The sequence below is a fragment of the Zalophus californianus genome, chromosome 10 (assembly GCF_009762305.2).
Source record: "Zalophus californianus isolate mZalCal1 chromosome 10, mZalCal1.pri.v2, whole genome shotgun sequence".
Classification (NCBI taxonomy): Eukaryota; Metazoa; Chordata; class Mammalia; order Carnivora; family Otariidae; genus Zalophus; species Zalophus californianus.
The window spans coordinates 81,131,673-81,154,137 of NC_045604.1; the positions used below are offsets into that span (position 1 = coordinate 81,131,673).

The following is a 22,465-nucleotide window of genomic DNA, read 5'->3' on the forward strand; positions in this document are numbered from 1 at the left end:
TAACTCTGCCACAGACTGCTTGGCCAGGGGGAGGAGGGGAAGTGGTCAGAGGCCCATAACTGGGAAAAGTGAGTGTCTCACTCATCTGAATTCCCATGCCACCACGGATTCCCAAAGGGCTCCATTCCACCCACCACGAGAGAGATGCGGACCCTCCTCCTACGCAGCCATTTTTCCACGGGGCTCAACTCCAGCTCTGAGCATCTGACTCATTCACGCAGGTATAGGGGTCAAAGGTCAAAAAAAGAAGAAGAAAGGAAAATCCATACACACCAGGCTTCGTGACTTATCAAAGCTTTTTAGGGGTGATCTTTCGAGAGAAACATATCTATGTAAAGATCAAATACGTCATTCACTTACAAAAAAAGGAAAAGGAAAAAAAACCCCAAATCCTATGAAAATTCCTTTAATTTTCATCTTTTGGAAATACATGTTTCATTTTTTATTGATCCATGATACAAAAAAATGTTCAATATCTAACAATGATCTCTATGAAGCAGATCTCCTGAAAGCAGATCCGTGAAATTCTGTCACTGTTGGGATCGGTGTCAACAGAAAAAGGGCTGGTACGCGTCCTTTGTGGTTGCACGTGCCACCTCACCCCCAGACACACACTCAGACAGGAAGGGGGCACAGCACTATGTGTAAAAACAGAAGATAACTTTTCGTACTCGTACAGTCCGCCGTGAGAAACTCACATCTTGGGGAAAAACGACGCTAAGTAAATACGGCCCCAAGGCCAAGGCAGAAGCGAGGTGAAGCTCCTTCACGGGTGGACAGTGGGAGACCGTTTCCTTCTGGAAACACAGGCTTGAGCGCTCCGTATTTTCAGGAAGCCGCAGCAAGAAGCGGGCAGACGCTAGTGGGCTCTCCAAGCCATCGGGAGACGAGCCGCAGGCCGCGGAGACCCCCGAATCCGAAGAGAACCCCTCGGAGCGGAAGAGACTTCAACCCCAAACTCATGATCACGGCGCCCGAGAACGTCGGCGGTTTGCTGGGCTCACAGCCCACGTTCCCCGCCGGGTGGATTCTGAAACACGCAAAAATACACGACAGGAAGGGCTGCACGCAAGCGACAAGTGATCAGCCGGTTAATAGTGTGCACGTTCACGACCCCTACAACCGTGCTGAGCAGCAGCAGTTTACATTAAAAGGGAAGAAAAGAGACTCAGCCACAAAAATAAAAACTGGGTGGTGGTGGTGGTTTTTTCCCCCCAGGACACACACTTGGTTTCCAACACCTCCCATACCACATTTTATTAAATTAAATACAGTATGGCTTCCGAATGTGCCGGCTGCTTCCGCCTCAGCCACAGCACCAGCGACGTGTTTCCCTCAGGCCTCGGTTACCACGTGTCGGGAACCTCGAAGAGCTTGGCAGGGCTGTCGGGGATGCCTCCTGGGGGTAGGGGGGTGGACAAAACAAAACGCGGTGAACAAGGAGAGGACAGCACCCAGGGGACTGAGCGACCAGCGTGCCCACCGCAGACAGGGCAGGGCTGGGCAGAGCATGTCCACGGGCGGCAGGGCCCAGCAGACGGGGGCGACCCCACCGAAATGCCCCACGGAGGATCAGTGACCTGCCTCCCTGCTTGGACGCCTCTGTTTACTTCACAGGGGTTAAAATGTGGATGCGCGCATCTCTCTCTCGGGGGGCACACACTGTATCCTTTGCTAGCCACCACACTGGGCACTCCGTTCAGTTCATTCTTTTTTTTTTTTTTTAATTAAGAAAGCTCTATGCCCAACGTGGGGCTTGAACTCACGACCCCAAGATCAAGAGTCACATGCTTCACCGACTGAGCCAGCCAGGTGTCCCTCAGTTCATTTAATCTTCATAAAAGCCCAGCATGGTGTGGGGTGCCTGGGGAGGTACGGTCAGTTACACATCCGACTCTTGTTCTCGGCTCAGGGTCGGGAGATCGAGCCCCACATTCGGCTCCACGCTCAGCACACAGTCTGCCTCAGAGTCTCTCTCCCTTTCCCCACCCCTCCCACTTGTGCTCGCTCTCTCTCTCTCTCTCTCAAATTCATAAACTAATTAAAAGAAAGAACCCAGCAGAGTGGTATCAAGATGCAAGAACAGGCTCAGGGCAGCCAGGTAAAGTGACCCATCTCACAAGGGCAGCACGTGGCTGAAGTGGAACCGGATCCTTCCACAGCATCCAGAGCCCTGTCGCGTCCCACGACACCAGGTTTCTCTGTGCTGGGAGCTCTGTACCAGCACCCAGAAGAGAAACCCAACAGGCTGGTGGCTTTTTTAAAGAAGCTGACCAGTGGGGGTTCAGAGACACCCTCCCCACCCCACCCCCCCAAAGGGGCCCAAGTAGAAGCATGCAGCCGTTTCAGAGTTCAGCAACACTGGCTAAGTGTTGACAGGCCTCTTCGGATACAAACAGTTTCGCCCAGAAGCTGGAAGCCCTTCTCTGGTTCACGCCACTCTCTCTAACAGCCGTGGCAACAGTCAGGTCGGGGCCTGGACCAGCCGTGTCCCGAGCCGAGTGAAGGGGAACTAAGTCAGAGAAGAGCGTGGCCATGATGGAAAGCGTGAGAGACCAGGCGCTCCTGCATTGGTGGTGGCATGCATGACTCAAGCCGGGTTGGCAGGGAAAACCGGCAAAGCTAACCCCAGCTGCTAACACTCCAAGATTCCAAAAGGGGAGAGGGCGCGGCCGCTGCCTAAAATGGTAACTTTTAAAACCGGAGGAGGTGCAAGGTCCTGCAAAGTAGGAAATCACTCAGCTCAGAGTGGCCACCTCAACGGCAGGAATGTCTAAAGATAACTAGGTCTGAACACATGAAATAACACGGGATTTCAGCCAACACGAGAATTCCCCCACTGGTGATCATTTACTGAGATGAAGTCCAGACGGAGAGGATGAGAAGACTGGGAGAGGGTTACTTGGGAGGCTTCTGCCCCGGGTCTCATCGCTGTGTTGGCACTCCCAGCAAAGACTGTAAGGCCACTCCTGAGAAGTGAAGATGGACAGGAGATGCTCCCTGTGACAGACGCCCAAGATCCAGTTAGGTTATTAAAGATCAACACACACACACACACACACACACACACACACACACACACACTCCCCTCCCCAGAGCAAGGAAATGCTGCAGCTGGGCCATGAAGAGACATCACTAGCTTGACCTTCTCAATCACACACATTCATACAATACCCGATTGTAAGGAGGAAAAGAAACATCCAGAAGGCCATTTTTATAATACACAGATCAGAGAAACATCACAGCAGCCAATAAGCCATTTTTAAGTTTTTTTGTTTTTAAGATTTTACTTTTAATTTTTTGAGAGAAAGAGAGCATGAGTGGAGGGGCAGAGGGCAGAGGGAGAGGGAGAAGCAAGCTCCCTGCTGAGCGTGGACCCCAACGTGCGGCTCGATCCCAGGATCCCGGGATCATGACCTGAGCCGAAGCCTGAACCACCCAGATGCCCCACCAATTGGCCATTTTAAAGGTAAAAGCCACATGCTGAATGTGGGGAACTGAAATAAACTCAAACTCACCGTGAGAGAAATCAAACAAACAAAAAAGCTAACTGGCTGAAAGCAACTACGCTGCCATACTTCTAATAGCACCTGCTGTTGGCTGGATGGGGCTGTGTGTGGCGGTGGCAGCAGGCCAACAGACACACAGGAAGTGACTCGGTGAAGAGCTGGTGAGAAATAGTGGAATAAGCAAAAGCTCTGCCTGAGCAAGCCTGGCCGGGCCGTTTGACTGGCTGTATGGCTCTGAACAACGCTCCCTGGCTCATCTAGCCGCTGAATACTAATTTCTGCTGCACACGCCCGCCGTGGTAAAGCAAGTTTTTCATGTACGTCCCCCTATCAGGAAGGTGGCCCACTGAACATGGTTGTTCCCCAGGAAGCTGACAGCCTGCAGTCAAGAAGATCCTAGTTTTCAATGCCTAAAATGTGCAGCTGCTGAGCAACAATGATGTGTCCAGAGCAATCAGAACTGTAGGAATTATCTAAAGGAGACTTAGACCAGAGGGGCCTGGAGGTCACTGCTGGTGTTCTTTCTAGCACTTTCCGGAAAGGGAGTGCTGTAGATTGAAGGATCAGTCTCAAAGCTAGGGGATAAGGAGCTAGGTCAGTGTTCCAGGGAGCTCATTTTCACAGCCCTGTTTTACCTGAGCGCAAAGAATTATTCTGGAACAATTTTCTTTTTAAACAAATATTTCAGGACGTCTGCTTCCTGTTAGGATGGATCTCAATGCATACGTTGCACCGTATGCGAAAATTAACTCAAAATGGACTATACATCTAAATGTAAAACCTAAAACCACAAAACTTCTAGAAGAAAACACAGGAGAGGGGCGCCTGGGTGGCTCAAGTGGTTAAGCGTCTGCCTCTGGCTCAGGTCATGATCCCAGGGTCCTGGGATCAAGCCCCGCATCAGGCTCCCTGCTCAGTGGGAAGCCTGCTTCTCCCTCTCCCAACCCCCCGCTTGTGTTCCCTCTCTCGCTGTCTCTCTCTCTCTCTCTGTCAAAATAAATAAATAAAATCTTTAAAAAAAAAGAAAGAAAGAAAAGAAAAGCAGAATCTGGAAGAATGTGCAAAACACCCAAAAGGACTTGTATCCAGAATATACAAAGAACTCTCAAAACTCAAGGAGAAGAAAACAAACAACCCAATGAAAAAAATGGGCAAAATATTTGAAAAGACATTCCGCCAAAGAAGAGATCTGGATGGGAAATAATCACATAAAGGATGCTCAGCGTCATTAGTCCTTAGGGAAATTCAAGTTAAAGCCATACGAGGCACTACTAACAGGCCCACTGGAATGGCTACCAAGGACTGGACCAGTACCAGTGAAGGCACAGAACCACTGGAAGGCGCAGAACCACTGGAAGGCGCAGAACTCACTGGACAACACCAGGAACGCACAATGGCGCAGCCACTCTGGAAAATGCTGTGCCAGTTTCTTAGAGGGTGAAACATGCACTTACCATATGACCCAGCAATTCCACTCTTAGGTATTTACCCCAAAGAAACGAAAACTTAGTTCCTATAAAAACCTATTGGCGAATGTTTATAGCAGCTTGATTCTTAGTTGCTAAAAAGTAGTAACAACAACCTAAATGCCAACTGGCAAAACAGCAGTATGTCCATAAGGCAGAATACTACTCAGCAATAAGAAGGAATGAACCACTGGTATGTGCAATCGCAAAATCAATCTCAAACGTATTAAGAAAGAAGCACATCAGTGGTTGCCAGGTTCTAGGGGTGGGAGGAGGGATGAGGCATGAGGGAATCTTCTGGAATGATACAACTATTCTCTCTCTTTTTTTAAAAGATTATTTATTTTTAGGGGAAGGGCAGAGAGAGGGGGAGAGAAAATCTCAAGCAGACTCCCTGCTGAGTGCAGGGGAGGCTAGATCCCAGGACGCTGAGATTATGACCTGAGCCGAAATCAAGAGTCAGAAGCTTAACCGACTGAGCCACCCAGATGCCCCTACAACTATTCTCTCTATTGATCACAATGTGGTTATATGGCTGTATACAAATCATTGAATTATACACCTAAAAGCGATGACTTATTGTACATAAACTGTATCTTAATAAAGCTGACCCTGCAAAAGATATTAGGAACGTTGTTTAAAAATCCAACAAAATTTTAATATAAAATATTATGCTGATAGTACAAATATAACCAGGATTTTTTAATGGGGAAAGAACAGGATACCAAATTGTCTATGAAGTGTGATGCCAACTGTGTACAAAAATGACAGGCATGGGCACCTGGGTGGCTCAGTTGGTTAAGCGACTGCCTTCGGCTCAGGTCATGATCCTGGAGTCCCGGGATCGAGTCCCGCATCGGGCTCCCTGCTCAGCGAGGAGCCTGCTTCTCCCTCTAACCCTCCCCCATCTCATGTACTCTCTCTCTCTCTCTCTCATTCTCGCTCTCTCAAACAAATAAATAAATCTTTAAAAAAAAATGACAGGCAGAGTAGAAACACTTGTTAACAGAGTATCAGGCAACCATGGGGTTTAATTTTCTTCTGTTTTTCTTCATTTTAAAGATTTTCATGTGAGCATGTTATCTTTATTAACAAAACGACAAAAGAAATTAAAAAGTGGTCAACACAAAAGGTGACCGTTTGGGTTTCTTTACCTTTCTTCTCTCCAGAGCTGAAAGGGAGAGATTCTGTGAGGGAAGACATGTCTGCCCTCAGGTGAATCCAGAACAGAATCTCAAACACTGGAAATCTGCCATCATTATCATTTCCTAGAGTGAAAATCTGGAGAGAGAAAGATCCTGTGGGTGCTATACAAACGTATTTAACTGGGAGATGCTCCAGAGAGCCTGGTGAAGGGGTGGTTTCCTACATCAAGAAGGCAGAGCTTCCCTGGGTGGAAGGCCACTGGGGGGGGGGGGGGGCGATAGGGACTGGGCAGCGGACGGCCCACCGCACAGCACAGGGGCCACACTGAGGCTGTCAGCCACATTTTAATTGAGGAATTAAAAAGCTCCTTGGCGGGAGCCTGGGTGGCTCAGTTGGTTAAGCGACTGCTTTCGGCCCAGGTCATGATCCTGGAGTCCCGGAATCGAGTCCCACATCAGGCTCCCCGCTCGGCGGGGAGTCTGCTTCTCCCTCTGACCCTCTTCCCTCTCGTGCTCTCTATCTCTCATTCTCTCTCTCTCAAATAAATAAATAAAATCTTTAAAAAAAAAAAAAAAAGCTCCTTGGCTGCCCCTCCCTCACCTGGATGGTCAGCAACTGCAGCCTGCTGCTCAGATCCTAAATTTTCACACTGTAACCTTAAGGATACAAGCTTGAAAAGTTCAACAGATTACTCAAGACTCCAATGATACTCCTGGTTCCTGGTGAACATTTAAAGGTCTACTGTGTTGTGTTTTAAATGTGAGGAGGAAAAAGACTTGCAACAGCCTCTCTATGACATGACACACAAAATCATCAGGAATGGTCAGCGTCTCCGGGCACTCTTCCGTGAACACTAACAGGGCTTGACAGAACTTCTGGCTGCTGGATTGTCCGTTAATATTTTGGGAGTGGTCAGTCTGGTCAGCAACAGGACACCGGAACACAATCCATTCATCAGCCAGAACAAGTGTGCTCTGGAAATCCCTCCATTAAACACTGTCTGGGGACCACTTCCTCGAGATACTTTAGTCCAGACTAAATGGCACGCAGAGCTCTGTTTCTTTATGTACCAGCTGAGAATGTACCTTGAATTCCCCCGAGGAAAAGTAGATAGCACTACCAATCTACACTAACCCTAATAAATATAAAAGGAAGGGACTTACATTATGTTTATAACCTGAACACAGGATAGAAACAACACTGAGGAGAAAAATATTTGCCAAGTACATAATATGTACACAGTAAGCTTCAAAAGAGAACAGTTGCTTGGCTCACATGACTTCATCACAAGAAAGTCCAAGTTGCCGATTGTTTCTGCCCTTGACCAGCTGCCAGAAATGCTCATCTTTGTAAAGAGTCCTTTGCTTCTTCTAAAGTTTGGATAAATTTCACATACTGCAGAGTGATCCAACGTGAACCCTGGATCAGACGGCCCTCCCCAGGGCCCCCCAAGACCAGCTATATTTGACTTTGCAAGTCTGAATTCTTTGAGCCCGTTTCCTCTCTAGAAATTGGAAATACTGGTATCTATACTTTACTGGGTTTTTATAAGGAACCGACAGTAAAGGATGTTCCTGGCACAATGCCTGCTACATGATATAAACTCAATAAACAGTCATTTCTTTTGCAATTTAAGTCATTTTGTTAGCGAGGAAGCGGTCTAGCGCTCTTAGTGCATCTTCGATATTAAAATGTATAACTAAGACAGATGACACTGTTTTGTGTGGGATTTACTGAGCACCAACTGTCCCAGGACTGCTCCAGTACACAATATTCTGTGGTCCTACTTTTTGCTACTTCCTCCTTAGAAAACAGAAATCTCCCTCAAAGGTTAAACAGTCTCTTTTATACTTTTCATGCCTTCATTGACAGTGCTGGGCATCCCACACACCTCGGTGAATCACCTGCGGCCCTGTCAAGATACTCTTGCCAGGAAGAGAGCTCAGACAGGATGCCCTAGAACCTGTCTCTGCAGGTCAGACTTTCCCACGCCCTACTAAAGCATCCCATCCGGTTGCTGCCAACACCCCAACCAGGTCTTCACGCTCCTGGTACTCTTCTGAACCCTTGAGCGCTTAATACCCTTCACAGGGTCAGACCTTTGTATTCTCACTCACTATAGGATTTTATGAAAGGCACTGAGCAATCGAAATTGGTCAACTCCACAGGCTCAGAGCCTGGTTATCTCAACCGACATCCTGCTGAGAATATGAGCGCTAAATGCTTACAACAACACAGCGAAGAAGAACCCGTGAAACTTCCAGCTTTGTGCTGCTGGAAGGCCTCACCCGGTGAATGGTGCTCCCGAAGCCCAATTATCTCAAGTTCTCTGATTCAATTAAAAGCTGTCAAGATGTTTCTTTCTCTTTTAGCGGGACTGACAAAGAAGGAGAAAATCTATCATTTTTTCTTTTTTAGCTCAAATCTTGACGCAGTGACAGCTTTACTGTCAATGGGAGGAAAATAAAAACCTATTTTAATGACGGTATTATACATTCAAAACCCCAAATAACTCACAGAAAGTTTTCCCTTAGAATGATGAAAGTTATAAAAGGAGCTAATCTATTCAGGCAGTCTATTATTAGGTATTTTAATGTTAATACCAGTAAGATTATGCTGAGATAGAGGGGAGAAAAAACACCTGTCATCTTGCCCCTGAGAACCAACAGATAAGCTGAAAAATTCAGAAGAGACTGAGATACGAAGGAAAGGAATACAAGAGGGGACCCCGCCCCTCACCACGCTAGCCGTGATCTCTAAAAGTCATGCCGACTTTCAATATGAACATTCGCTGAGCAGATACAACACAGCAGTCATAAGAAGGTATCACAGGTGAAGATTAAGGGCGTTACGGAATAAAAGCTTCTCTGGGCACCTGGGTGGCTCAGTCGTTAAGCGTCTGCCTTCGGCTCAGGTCATGATGCCAGCGTCCTGGGATCGAGCCCCGCATCGGGCTCCCTGCTCAGCAGGAAGCCTGCTTCTCCCTCTCCCGCTCCCCCTGCTTGTGTTCCCTCACCCGCTGTGTCTCTCTCTGTCAAATACATAAATAAAATCTTTTATAAATAAATAAATAAAGCCTGCTCTCCAATGCTCAATTTAGGGAACGGAAGGGAGGCAAGTCAAGGAGAACAGCGGGATTCAAGGAGGCAGCTGAAAGAAACAATCCGGGCTTCAAACAGGAAGTTTAAGTTTTCAGTTAAAGTTAAGCCTCAGCATAACATATAAAAACATATGCAATATTTTTGCTGCTTCTTTGATTTCATTAGTATCAATGAGATTCAGAAAACTCCCCGCCATCAGATCAGGCCACATGTAAAAGGAAGAATTAATTTGAAACATGGTGAATTCTTAGCTTGGGTATGGATCAAGTTCCATGGTTTTCCTACACCTTCCTTTGATTTGACTATTGGTTCTGCTCGCCGGGAGACCGTCAGGATGTGAGACAGGCACACTAGAGGCTGGGTCACAGCCCTCCTATCCCAAGCAGACAGTCAGTGGCATAACCATGCGGGGAGAGCACGGGCTCTCTTGTAAAGGACAAACTGAAGGACTCTGGGCCTTGGGCGGGTCCCATTACCCTTCAGGCCTCCAATCTCTTAACTGTGAAATGGACCTGGAGGACCACCTCAGAACTTTAAAGGAAAGAACTCCCACCAAACATGAGATGCCGCGCCGGGCCCTGAGCAAGCAGCAGTCATGGAGGGCTGTGACTCTTGTCACCGTGACAGCCGTGGGACCCAGCAGGTGACGGCCGGACCTCCCGAGCAGGCAGCTGGCCTGGCTGACCAGTGAGCTCCTCCCTTGTGTCACAGTCCAGCATTGTAGTCCGTTCACAGACCCCCCCCCCACGGCATCCGGGTGACGGAGAGAACGTGGGATTTGGCTTTGGGCAAGAAGGGGATTAAATCAGGAGAGAAAAGGCTCCTACTACAGCACCTCACACATACTAGGCGGTTAGCTTCTGGTTTCCTTTGCTCCTTATGTAATTCTTTTTTTTTTTTTTTTAAGATTTTTTATTTATTTGACAGAGAGAGACACAGCGAGAGAAAGGAACGCAAGCAGGGGGAGTGGGAGAGGGAGAAGCAGGCTTCCTGCCGAGCAGGGAGCCCGATGCGGGGCTCGATCCCAGGACCCTGGGATCATGACCTGAGCCGAAGGCAGACGCTTAACGACTGAGCCACCCAGGCGCCCCTCCTTATGTAATTCTGCGTATGAGAGAAATCTAGGCTGCCTGGCGTTTTGCTGGAACGGTGAAAACTCTGCCACTGAAAATAACATGTGTAGGAGGAGGCCTCTGTGCAAATTTAGATGCACATTTAAGATACTGAGGCTACTTACACACATCAGCAAAACCTCTAAACCATAGAGGAGAGAGAGAGGGGATTACCAAAATGGAGTAACCATCTTTAACTGAGAAGGCCCCTGCCAAGCCTTCCTCTATCAAGAGACAGGGCTTTTTAGGGATTCCTCAAATTAAATGGATCCTAAAAAGCATCTGGTCCCGTGGAAAACTACAGCAATCCCCCTCATCTGCGGGGGACATAGTCCAAAGCACCCAGTGCGTGCCTGAAACGTCGGTAGTACCAAACCCTATAGACTCCATGTTATTTCCCTATATCACATCCATAGCTGTGATAAAGTTTAATTTATAAATGAGGCACAGTAAGAGACCAATCAAGAGCTAATAACAAATGAGAACAATGACAACAATGGACTGTAATAAAAGTCGTGTGAATGGGTTTCTCTCTCTTAAAAAATCTTACTGTCCCGGACTCACCCTTCTTTTATGATGTGAGATGATAAAATGCCCCCCTGACGAGATGAAGTGAAGTGAGTGACATAAGCATGGTGACCTAGCATTAGGCTACCACTGACCTTCCGATCGTACATATGTCAGAAGGATCCTTTGCTTCCGGGCCAAGGTTGACTACGGGAAACTGTGGATAAGGGGGTGGGGGGGGGGGAGGCCTATTGTACCTGGGCTTTGCCACCAACCGAAGCCCTGCTATCACTTCTCCCCGCAACTATGAGCTTCTAAAGCATTAAAGAGTACACAACTCCAGAATTCTACTAAGATCTTATACAAACCTGCTGGTGAAAGGTCCTTCTTCATTCTTTTTAATTTCTTGGCCTTTTTCCTTCCCTCGGAGAGGGGTTCTGCACAGGACTCTGTCTGTTCGAGCTCAGGGTCAGAAATATCCCCCGATATTCTGGCCTCCAAGTCAGCTTCTGCTGGGCTGGGACTCAGGTTTCTCTTTCCTACGGCACTGGTCGCTGTAAGACTGAAACACGAACAGTGGAACGACATGAAAGGTGTTGAGATTAACAGGAACACCAGCCTATAAAATGTCTCAATACTCTTAAGTCTGTTACCACTTAACTATCAGCCAGCAACACGAAGAGCTGCCACCTGTACATGAAAGTCAAAGACCTTATATAGGAACTGAAGTCTAAAGGTTTCCCCGTGATGACAAGCTTATTCAGAGCCAAGTTCTACGTTATGCTCGTGTATAGACACATACGAATCTAAGCTGTTCTTAGTGCTTCGAAGAATGAAATTTTTTTTTAAAGATTTTATTTATTTGAGAGAGAGAGTGTGTGTGAGAGAGAGCATGAGCAGGGGCGGGAGGGGCAGAGGGAGAAGTAGACTCCCCGCTGAGCAGGGAGCCTGACAACGTGGGACTCGATCACAGGACCCCGGGATCAGGACCCGAGACACAGGCAGACGCTTAACCGGCTGAGCCACCCAGGTGCCCCTTGAAGAACAAAATTTTAAAGAAAATTCCTGGTTTCTGTTTTCGGGGAGCTACTATAGCAGAAGAGGAGAACGGAATAGTAGGGCTGCTACAATAAAATAATAGTCTTGGTGGCGCTAAATTGGAAGACAGCACTGTTACCTTCACGACTGCCTGATGGATACACAGCACAACAGAAGAATTCTTGAGTGTGTCAGCTATCACGTGGCTCATCATCTGAATACACTTACAAGGCATGTCCCACCTTCACAGAGTTCTCTTCTATTCCAAAACAGTGACTTGTCAAATTTATAATTAAACCTGGCTTCACTTTTAAAGCTTTATAGGATGTGACATGTTGAATTAAATCAAATTACATGTCCTGATTTTTCCTTGAGAAAATATGTTCCCTGAAATATAACTTGATAAAAACAGAGACCGCACGGCCAATGTGAGTCCTGTCTCCTCTAAATGGGTCTTATAAATAGATTTTTTATTACAGCCCCCAAGTTATGAGAAACATTTAAAAAACAAGTCATTCCACTCAAGGGAGGCCATTCAAGTACAGAGAGGGGGCGGAAGGGGAGAGAAAGAGAGTGAATGCGCACATACCCCTATTTAAGCCTCTTCTGTGGAAGCGAATACTTAGAATGTTACATATAAAAAAACTCCGGCTACCCATCATCCCAGTTCCTCCATGTGGGCCCTGCACTCACATCTTCTCTGTACTTTACACCTGTTCACTCATGTGAAGAAGGAGAGGAATGAACTGTTTTCCATGGTGGTTCTTAGCAGCCATAGGAGGCAAAACACATGGGCTCTTACGCCTGGCTGACCTTCCACCTGTCCTGTTCTTCACGTACATCACACGCACTTCTCTGAAACATCTCTTTTATTGAGGGGATATAACGAAAAGGGGGGATACCGGTGGTAATATGTGGGGGGTATTATTAAAGATTCATGCTCAAGTTTCCTGTTTAAAAACTGATAATACCTTTAAAAAGTTTTCTTTTTAAAAGTATTTTATTTATGGGGGGGGGACAAAGGGGGAGAGGGAGAAAGAGAGAGAGAATCTCAAGCAGACGCAGGGCTCCATCTCACGACCCTGAGATCATGACCTGAGCTGAAATCAAGAGTTGGACACTGAACCAACTGAGCCACCCAGGCGCCCCACCTTTAAACAGTTTCCTGAAAGACAAAAATAATTTTGTCTGGTTTCCAAAAATTGGGAAAACTCAAAAAGCGCAGGAAAATAATAAGGACCCACTCTTACACCACAAAAGGGGAACAGCCCTAAAAATTCCTCTGTGTTGTAAATCCTGGAACCCGGTAGCCTCTGAGATGTAAATGTTTAATAAAAACTCAGTTGGGACTTCGAGAAAGACAAAGTCCAGAAATAGCCCCAACTGCATATAGAAATCTAGTGTACAGTAAAGATCGTATCTCAAATTACTGGGGCAAGGATGAACTTTTAAGAAACAGTGTTGGGACAACTGAAAAAGGGTAAATTAGACCCATTCCTCACTTGGTACAAAAGCATAAACACCAAACGGGTCAGATACCTACATGTAAAAAATGAAACTCTACAGTACTACAATAAAACATGGGTGAATTCCTCCAAAATCTGGGTGCACAAAAAGGCTTTCTCACTATGACTTGCAATCCAGATGCAATAAAAAATTTACAAATTTGATCTCATAAAAATTTTTTGTATGGCAATCAGTAAGATGAGCAAAGTCAAAAGACAAATGGGAAACCAAGAAAAAATATCTGTAGCATAGATCACAGATAAAAGGTTAATGTCCCTGATATGCAAATAACTCTCAAACCAAAGAGAGTCATGGCAAAGCCACCAACTCACTGTTATGGAACGGAATGTGGCAATATCTAACAAAACTACGTATTCATTTACTCTTGGAACCCGCAATCACAGTTCTCGGAACTTTGAAGACACACCTCCAGCAATGCAAAAATATATTTGCACAGGTGATTCCTTGTAGCTTTCTCTGTAATTACAAAATACTGCCAAGCCAAAATACTGCCTAAATGTCTAAACACTGGAAATTGGTTAAATAAACTGTGGTACATACAATCAGTGAAGTACTGAGCAGTTATAAGAAAGAATGAAAATCTCAAAGAACGGATAGGGAACGATTTTTTTTAATTTAAAAAAAAAAAGATGAGGGCGCCTGGGTGGCTCAGATGGTTAAGCGTCTGCCTTCGGCTCAGGTCATGATCCCAGGGTCCTGGGATCGAGTCCCGCATCGGGCTCCCTGCTCCTTGGGAGCCTGCTTCTCCCTCTGCCTCTCTCTCTCTCTCTCTCTCTCTCTGTCTCTCATGAATAAATAAATAAAATCTTAAAAAAAAAAGATGAAAAAAAGCAAAGTGCAAAAGAGCCATTTATAAACCCAGTATTCCCAATCTTCGGTAGGGTTCAGGGGGAGAACTCAAATCCTGAGCTCTTTAGGAGGTTTGCTTCTGTTGTTGAATGAGTGAAGCAATTCTGAAAATACTTAGATGCCTTATAGTACTGAGCAAATTGGTGAATACACTGATGTTGTTGGAAGCCAGACACACAAATATTAGAGTGGGTAAAGACAAGGAAGAACCCTGTGGAGACGAAATGAAACTGGAGACAGGGCTTAGGCTCATGATTTAAAAAATAAGTATGGGTATACATGTGCATGTTTATGCATCTACATGCATATGCATGTGTGTTCCCTCATGTATGGGGGATGTACGTGTGTATATCCATGCACTATCCACTGAAAGGGCCTAGGAGCAAAGAAACCCCAGTAGCAGTGAGCACATCTGGTGTCGACATCTTAATTTCTAATACCGTACACCCTAAAAAAAAAACAGGGCTTCTCAAAGAACTGGCTGATTCCAGGGCTGGGGTAAAGGAGGCACAAATTGAGCCTGGAACATCTTGCAATACGAGAAAGCAGGAAAGTGCTCAAGATATGAGGAGGTGTGTTGCAAAGACAGAGGCCCAGCTGGGGAGGGCTCTCACCGGCCAGGTATCTGAGCACCAAACAAGAGGCAGTAACAAATTCTAAACGACTGAAGAAAGAGGAATCCACGGGTTTCCATAAGACATGACACAGAGGGAGGGAGAGAGAGAGGGAGGGAGAACGGAGAGCTCTCACAGCTGAGTACTAACTAGGAATTGGTCAACGGGGAAGAGAAATGGAACTGGCAGATGATTCCTTTGCCATCCTCACATGAAGGATGGTTGAGGCAAACATCCTCAGCAGCTGCTCCACCTGGGGAGATGTTCTGCTGGAGAGGAGGATATCTGCACCGTCTGAAAGTGTCTCCCCACACACTGGTACCGGCATCACGTGCGCAGTATTGCAGGCAGGCCTGAAATGTCACCGTGAAAAACATCAGACAAACCCAAATGGAAAATATCTTACTGAAAAAGAGTGGTCGGGGAGGGGCTAGGGTTCCTCAACAATGTCACTGTCCTAAGAGACTAAAGAGATATGAAAACTAGATGCAACACATTATCACAGACTAGGCCTTAAAATGGAGGGGGGAAAGTGGTACAGATAATACTAGATCAAATACTAACACAGGGATATGACCAGTAAAGCATCCTATCAATGTTAAATTACTGAGGCTCGTAACTGTACTGCAGGTGTATAAGGAAATACCATTACTTAGTGGACTTAGGGACAAAGGACCATGATGTATTTAACTTCCTTTCAGATGGTTCAGAAAAAAATAAGTAAGTTGGGGGGCAGGGAGAGAAAAAGGGAGTGGGGCGCCTGGGTGGCTCAGTTGGTTGAGCGCCTGACTCTTGGTTTCGACTTGGGTCATGATCTCAGGGTCCTGATATGGAGCTCTGAGCCTGGGTGCTCAGCAGGGAGTCTGTTTGAGATTCTCCCTCCCTCTCCCTCTGCCCTTCTGCCCTCACCACCCTCTCTAAAAAAAGAGAGGGGAGGGGAGGGGGGGAAAGGAAGAGAAAGAAAGAAGAAAAAAGAAAAAAAGGAAAAGAGACGGAGGGAGCATGATACAGAGTGTGTGTGTACACAGATGGGGCAGGCAGGGAGAGCACGTGCACAAAAGCAAAAAATAAACAGAGCAAAGTGTTAACAACAGACTGCATTTTCATAATTTTTTCCAATTAATTTACAACACATTTCCTAGTTCCTAGTCTGTAGTTTCTGTGCTCAAGTAAGAATCCTTTGCTTCCTAGGAAGGTCTGTTGTTTATGGGACATCCTGCCTGCAAAAGCCCTCAGATAGTGTGGAACGAGTCCATTTCATAGGTTTAGATATGTATGTGGATGTAATATGCACGCCAACAAAAAATTTCCTCAACCATCATTCTCTGGATAAAAATAAAAGCTGTGACTATGCCCCATGTAATTTAACTAAAGCAGTTCTGGATCAAAACCAGTTTTTGTTGGGGCGCCTGGGTGGCTCAGTCATTGGGCGTCTGCCTTTGGCTCAGGTCATGATCCCAGGGTCCTGGGATCGAGCCCCGCATCGGGCTCCCCGCTCGGCGGGAAGCCTGCTTCTCCCTCTCCCACTCCCCCTGCTTGTGTTCCCTCTCTCGCTGCGTCTCTCTCTGTCTAATAAATAAAATCTTAAAAACAAAAAAAACAGTTTTTGTTATACATGGAAAACCAGATACATGAAGTAGTGGCTTTAAGATTGTTACTATTTATACATATTTCAAGGTATGGCTGTGTGTGTGTATGCATATACGTATGAACACTCTCGATTCGTGCATGCTGACAAGATACTCCTCTACAGACTGATTTTATTTATTTTTTAACATTTTATTTTGTTTTTTTTGCATCATAAGTGTACTATTTAATCCCCATCCCTTACATCCCCCAAAACCATCTCCTCTCCGGTTACCATCAGCTTGTTCTCTAGAGTTAAGAGTAAGTTTCTTGGTTTGTCTCTCTCTCTCCTACAGATTGGTGTCAAAGGTCAAAATGAAAATCAGGCAAAACAACCTTCCGTTAATCTGAGCTCATTTTCCAAGTGGAGTTCTAAGGCACAAAGTGAGCTACTTCATAATGAATATGAAATGCACATTTAAATCCACTGAAGAAGTGGTAATTAATTAAAAAATAAAATGTTAGAGACGCAACTTGGTGTGTCACAACTAAACGTTAAACCTTGATTAGCATTTATACGGGGGATGCAAATGATAAACCATGCCAGTTACAATGACTATGAGGTCAAACTCAGAATTTTGCTAGAAGTGAAGGTATTGATAATGCAGCAAGTGCAAATCAAATTCTTCTAGGCTAACCTGTCTCCATCAACTTCTTCCTTTTAGTAGGAAAAAAAATGTTTGCTAATGGGTTACATTTACAAGTTCCTACAAATACCTTTTTCTGTAAAAGCACAAAAATCTGGCTGCCCCATGAAGTGTCCCCCTCTTTATTTTAAATGAGGGTATTATTTATATGCAGTGAAATTCGCTCATTTCAGGTGTACAGCTTGGTTGATTTTTGGAACTGTATACAACCATGTAAACACTGGAACAATCAAGACACAATACAGTTCCCTTTAAGAAGATTCCTTGTGCCACTCTGCACTAAATTCTCTTGTCAGCAAACACGGGTCAGCCTGCAGACCCTATATTCTGCCTTTTCTGGAAGTTCATATGAATGAAATCGTACAGTATTTAGTCTTTTGTGTTGGACTCTTTCACTTCATATACTGCCCTGAGAGCCGGCCATGCAGCTGGATGTCTTGGCATTTTACTCCTTCTATCACTGAGTAGTGGTATTTCCAAGAATGGCTATACCACAGTTCATTTATTCGTTTGCCAGTTGATGGACATTTGGGCTGCTTCCATTATTTTGCTATTATCAATAATAACACTATGAACATCTGTGTAAAGGCTTTTCTGAAAAAAATTTTTTTAAGATTTTATTTATTTATTTGACAGAGACAGCAAGAGAGGGAACACAAGCAGGGGGAGTGGGAGAGGGAGAAGCAGGCTTCCCGCTGCGCAGGGAGCCCGATGTGGGGCTCGATCCCAGGACCCTGAGATCATGACCTGAGCCGAAGGCAGTCGCTTAACAACTGAGCCACCAAGGTGCCCCTGAATTTTTTTTTTTTTAAATCATGGTAAAATACACGCATCACATAAAACTTAACCATGTTAACCACTTCAAGTGTTCAGTTCAGTGCTGTTAAGTACATTTATAATGTTGTGCAACCACCAGCACCACCACCACCATCCATTTCCAGAATCCTCTCCGTCTTGGGAAACTGAAACCCTGTACGCATTAAACAGTACCTCCCCATTCTCTCTTCCCCCCAACCCCTGGCAACCACCATTCTTTCTGCCTCTTTGATTCTGACTACTCTAAGAGGTACCTCATATAAGGGGAATCAAAGAGAATTTGTCTTTTTGTGACTGGCTTATTTCACTTAGCACAATGTCAAGCAAGGTTCATCCACGTTGTAGCAGGTGTCAGAAACGCCTTCCCTTTTAAGGCTGAATAATATTTCATCGTGCGGATATACCACATTTTGCTTATCCACTCATCTGTTAATGGACACCTAGGATGCTTCCAGATTCCAGTTGTGAAAAATACTAATATGAACATGGGTGTACAAATATCTCTTCAAGACCCTGCTTTCAATTCCTTTGGGCATATACCAAGAAGTGGAATTGTTGGATCATATGGTAAGTTTGCTTTTAGTTTTCGAGGAACCATCATACTGTTTTCCTAGCAACATTCCCACAAAGAGTGCACAAGGCTCACATTTCTCCACATCCTCGTTAACACTTGTTCCGTTCTGGGTTTTTGATGGCAGCAATCCTAACGGGTATAAGGTGGTATCTCATTGTGGTTTTGATATATATTTCCCTAATGATTAGTGATGTTAAGAATCTTTTCATGAGTTTATTGGCCATTTGTATATCTTCTTTAGAGATATATCTATGTAAGTTCTTTGCCCATTTTTGAATCAGGTTGGTTTTTGTTGTTTTTCTTGAGTTTTAGTTTCCTATATATTCTAGATAGTTATCCCTTATCAGATATAGGAGTTCATTTTGTACATGGTGTGAGGTAAGGGTCCAACTTAATTCTTTTGCATGTGGATATCCAGTTTAACCAACACCATTTACTGAAAAGACTATCCTTTCCCCCATTGAATGGTCTTGGCATTCTTACTGAAAGTCATCTGGCCATATATGTGAAGGTTTATTTCTGGGCTCTCTATTCTATTCCATTGATTTCTATGACCTGTCTATAACCACACTGTTTTGGTTACTACAGTTTTGCAGTAAGTTTTAAAACTACAGTTTTGCAATAAGTTTGTTAATCCTCCAAATCTGTTCTTCTTTTTCAAGATTGTTTTGACCATTTAGGATTCCTTGAGAATCCATATGAATTTTAGAATGGATTTTTCTACGTCTGCAAAAGATGTCATTGGGATTTTGACAGGAATTGCACCGAATCTATAGATCACTTTGGCTAGTACTGAAATCTTAACAATATCAAGTTTTCAAACTTTTCATTTATGTAGATCTTCTTTCATTTCCTTCAGCAATGTTTTGTAGATGGTAGGAGAGAGCCATCTCTCCCCATCTTCCTCTTCTTACAAGGGCACTAATCCCATCATGAGGCCTCCACCCGCATGACCCCATCTAACTTTAACCACCTCCCAAAGACCTCATCTCCTAATTCCATCACACCTGGGGTTAGGGATTCGACATATGAATTTGGGGGTGGGGGTGCCATGATTCAGACTATACCACAAGGTCACTAATATTTTTTTCCATCTTTTCTTCTAGAAATGTTATAGTTTTAATTCTTACATTTAGGTCTATGGGTCATTTCAAGTTCATTGTGTATATGGTGTGACTTAAGAGTAGAAGCTCAATTTTTACATACCACTATGCAATTGTTTCAGAATTATTTGTTAAAAAAACTAACTTTGCCTACTGGATTGCCAGCACTTTTGTTAGGAATTTAAAATTTTTCCAAGTTCCTGACAGTTATTAATCTTTAAAATCTGAGACCAAGAAATCAGAATTCCTGAATTGTAAATTAGTCTATATTTTTCATAGCACTTTACTTCATGTTTTTAAATAATAATGAGTTATAATCATAAACAGTGAATCACTTTTCTGTGACAGGATTATATTTAAAGTTTCAGGGGTTAGCTCAGTAAAGTAAGATATAATAATAAATGTATGGTTATTATTATGAACCATATACTACAACAAAATTATATACTTCAATAACATACAAAAATAATCTCTACCTGATAAAGGCATTTGGTAGTAGAAAACACTAAAAGAATAAAATATTAGCACCAAATGGATGCCCAAAAAGCATCATTTAAAAACTGAAAGATGTCACAAATATTTAATATTTAAAAGTTATTCTTAAATGAGATTTTAAAACACACTAGTATTAATTGCTTGTATTAAGTATTAATATTTGTCATAAGACAAATATTCCAGATGTAGAGAAGTTTCTTTCATGTTGTGCTGATGCTGGTCAAATTGTTCTGAGTGTGTCCAAAGCAAATACAAGTTGGGTGTTAGACTACATATTGCTTCATATAAGCTCATTTCCTCTTTGAGGGATGAAAATATTTTGTCTGCTTGCCTTGATTTTGGTTTTGCTGTTAAAATTGATACTGCTTGTCCTAATTCAGATTGCAGATGAGCTGATTTCACATCAAAGTATTCCACAATGCTATTTACATCTTGCTTTTGCATTTCTTCTGTAAAAGTAATTACAAAGAATTATAGCCTTAGAGCAAATATTCAAACACTAAAACACCATTGGATTCTATTAAGATAATGTAATATTTGAGTATCCCAGCAAGGTCAACAGCACTATTATTACAAAGGAACATGTTTCAGAACTGCCAATTTAAAGACTGCTCCCAAAATTTATTATTTCTTGGAACGAGATTTGCAGGATTTTTATAAAGTGTACTGATGTGTGTAAACTCATTAATATGCTTTTATTTATAAAAACTGACTCATCGTGAGGAACACGTAGGGCTACATACACTTAAAACATGGCGGCAGTCACAAGCAAGAATGACAGATCTGATCATGGCCCCTTCTCTCCCATATGCTCCGTCCTGGTTTCAGAACTGTTGATCTTAACCTTTGACACTGATTCCACTCTTGCTTTCAACTTCATGTCAGTGGATTCCTTTGAACTGGTAATACCTATGTTGATGTTTAAACTTTAATTCCCACAGATTTTTTTTTTCCTTTATCCTGATTTCTTGACTGATTTTTCTCACAGTTTGGAGTAACATAAATGTCCCTAGAAATATCGGGAAGGGATTCCTGCATGGAAACGCTGCTGGAAATCAAGAGATCACAAATGTGTGGCTGTGCTGTGGGGCACTCAATTCTGTTTTGTTATCTATTCATCTTTCCTATGTCAGCACCACACTGTTATTATACCTGTAGTTTATAGCAAGTCTTAAAGACAGAGGGTAAGTCCTTCAGTCTCCGCTGCTGGATAAAATAGCCACCTTTCATTTTAAAGGGTCGCCCAGTTTACAAAATTCTCTTGTTTGATACTTCAAGATGACCATTTTAAGCGGAACGTGGATTTTCATTTCCATTTTACAGGCAAGATCCCTCACCCTCAGAGTAAGTGACTTGTCCCCAGTCAGGTAGCTGGTTGGGTAGACCTGAGGCAGTCTTCCAGGTCTGGGCTCTTGGAACTTCTCCCCTGGCTCCCCACCACCCAGCCCCATGTTCCCAGGGCCAGTTCTTCTTGTGCAGGTCTCCCCTGAAAAAAGACCCCCCCTCAGAAAGGCCCCCTGCGGAGGGGCCTGGGAAAAGCAAGCAGCCCCGACCCTGTAGCATTTATCCCTCTATCCTGTTTTGTTTTCCTGTGACTCATCTCTGTCTGCGCTTATTTACTTCTTTACTTGTCGATTCTCTTTCTCTCTGCCACTAGAATGTAAGCTCGGTGAGAACAGGATCTCACACTCCTTGTGGAGCAAGGGGCTTCTCAGCACCTGGCCCAGGACCCACAGAGTCAGTCAGGCCTCTGCAGTCAAGGTCTGTGGAGTGGATGGAATAGATGAAATAAGTGAATGCTTCCCGCCTCCCCTCAAGAGCAGTAAGGCAAGTGACAAACACCAAACTGCGTATTTCCTCCTGAATTGTATGTGATATTAATATGGTTTACATTCTAGTATGTAGTCAACTTCCCCACATTCCCTATTTGATATAAGTAAGGGAAAGAAGGAATGTCCCTCTGTGCAAACTACCTCACAAAGCAAAATGAACTGGAAAAATCTGGGGAAGTGGGAGCTAGAAAATGCATTTTTATTGTTTTCACAAACTCTCGTACTGAATTCAAATTCCACGAGTACGACTGTTTCTGTGTCTGTGGGCATGATCTGGGTAGATAAGGGGAGGATGTTAGCTATAGCCTATACTCAATTCAGAAGGCAAGCCCGTGGAGATGGCTGACAAATGGTGACTTTTATGTCCAACAAAGAATTTGAGTCTGAAAAGCAAAATTAAGATCAAATAAGGTATATGTGTATGATAGCTACCCAGGAATAAAGGATATCTCTTGCAGAAGGAGAGCTGGGGGAAGCAGGGGGAAAGAGAAGACATGAGTACA

The 22,465-nt window shown here is 44.3% G+C and overlaps 1 protein-coding gene across 2 annotated transcripts in view; it reads right to left on the reverse strand.

Moving 5' to 3' along the window:
* Window positions 1-407: 407 nt before the first annotated feature.
* Window positions 408-22,465, reverse strand: part of PARN (poly(A)-specific ribonuclease) — a 159,064-nt gene continuing 137,006 nt past the window's right edge. For both annotated transcript variants that reach the window (XM_027613111.2, XM_027613110.2), the window contains 2 exons: window positions 11,210-11,403; window positions 408-1,399 (listed from right to left, as the gene is read on the reverse strand). In XM_027613111.2, coding sequence (XP_027468912.1) covers window positions 1,347-1,399; window positions 11,210-11,403 — 247 coding nt within the window. In that variant the 3' untranslated portion in view covers window positions 408-1,346. The remainder of the gene's footprint in view (window positions 1,400-11,209; window positions 11,404-22,465) is intronic.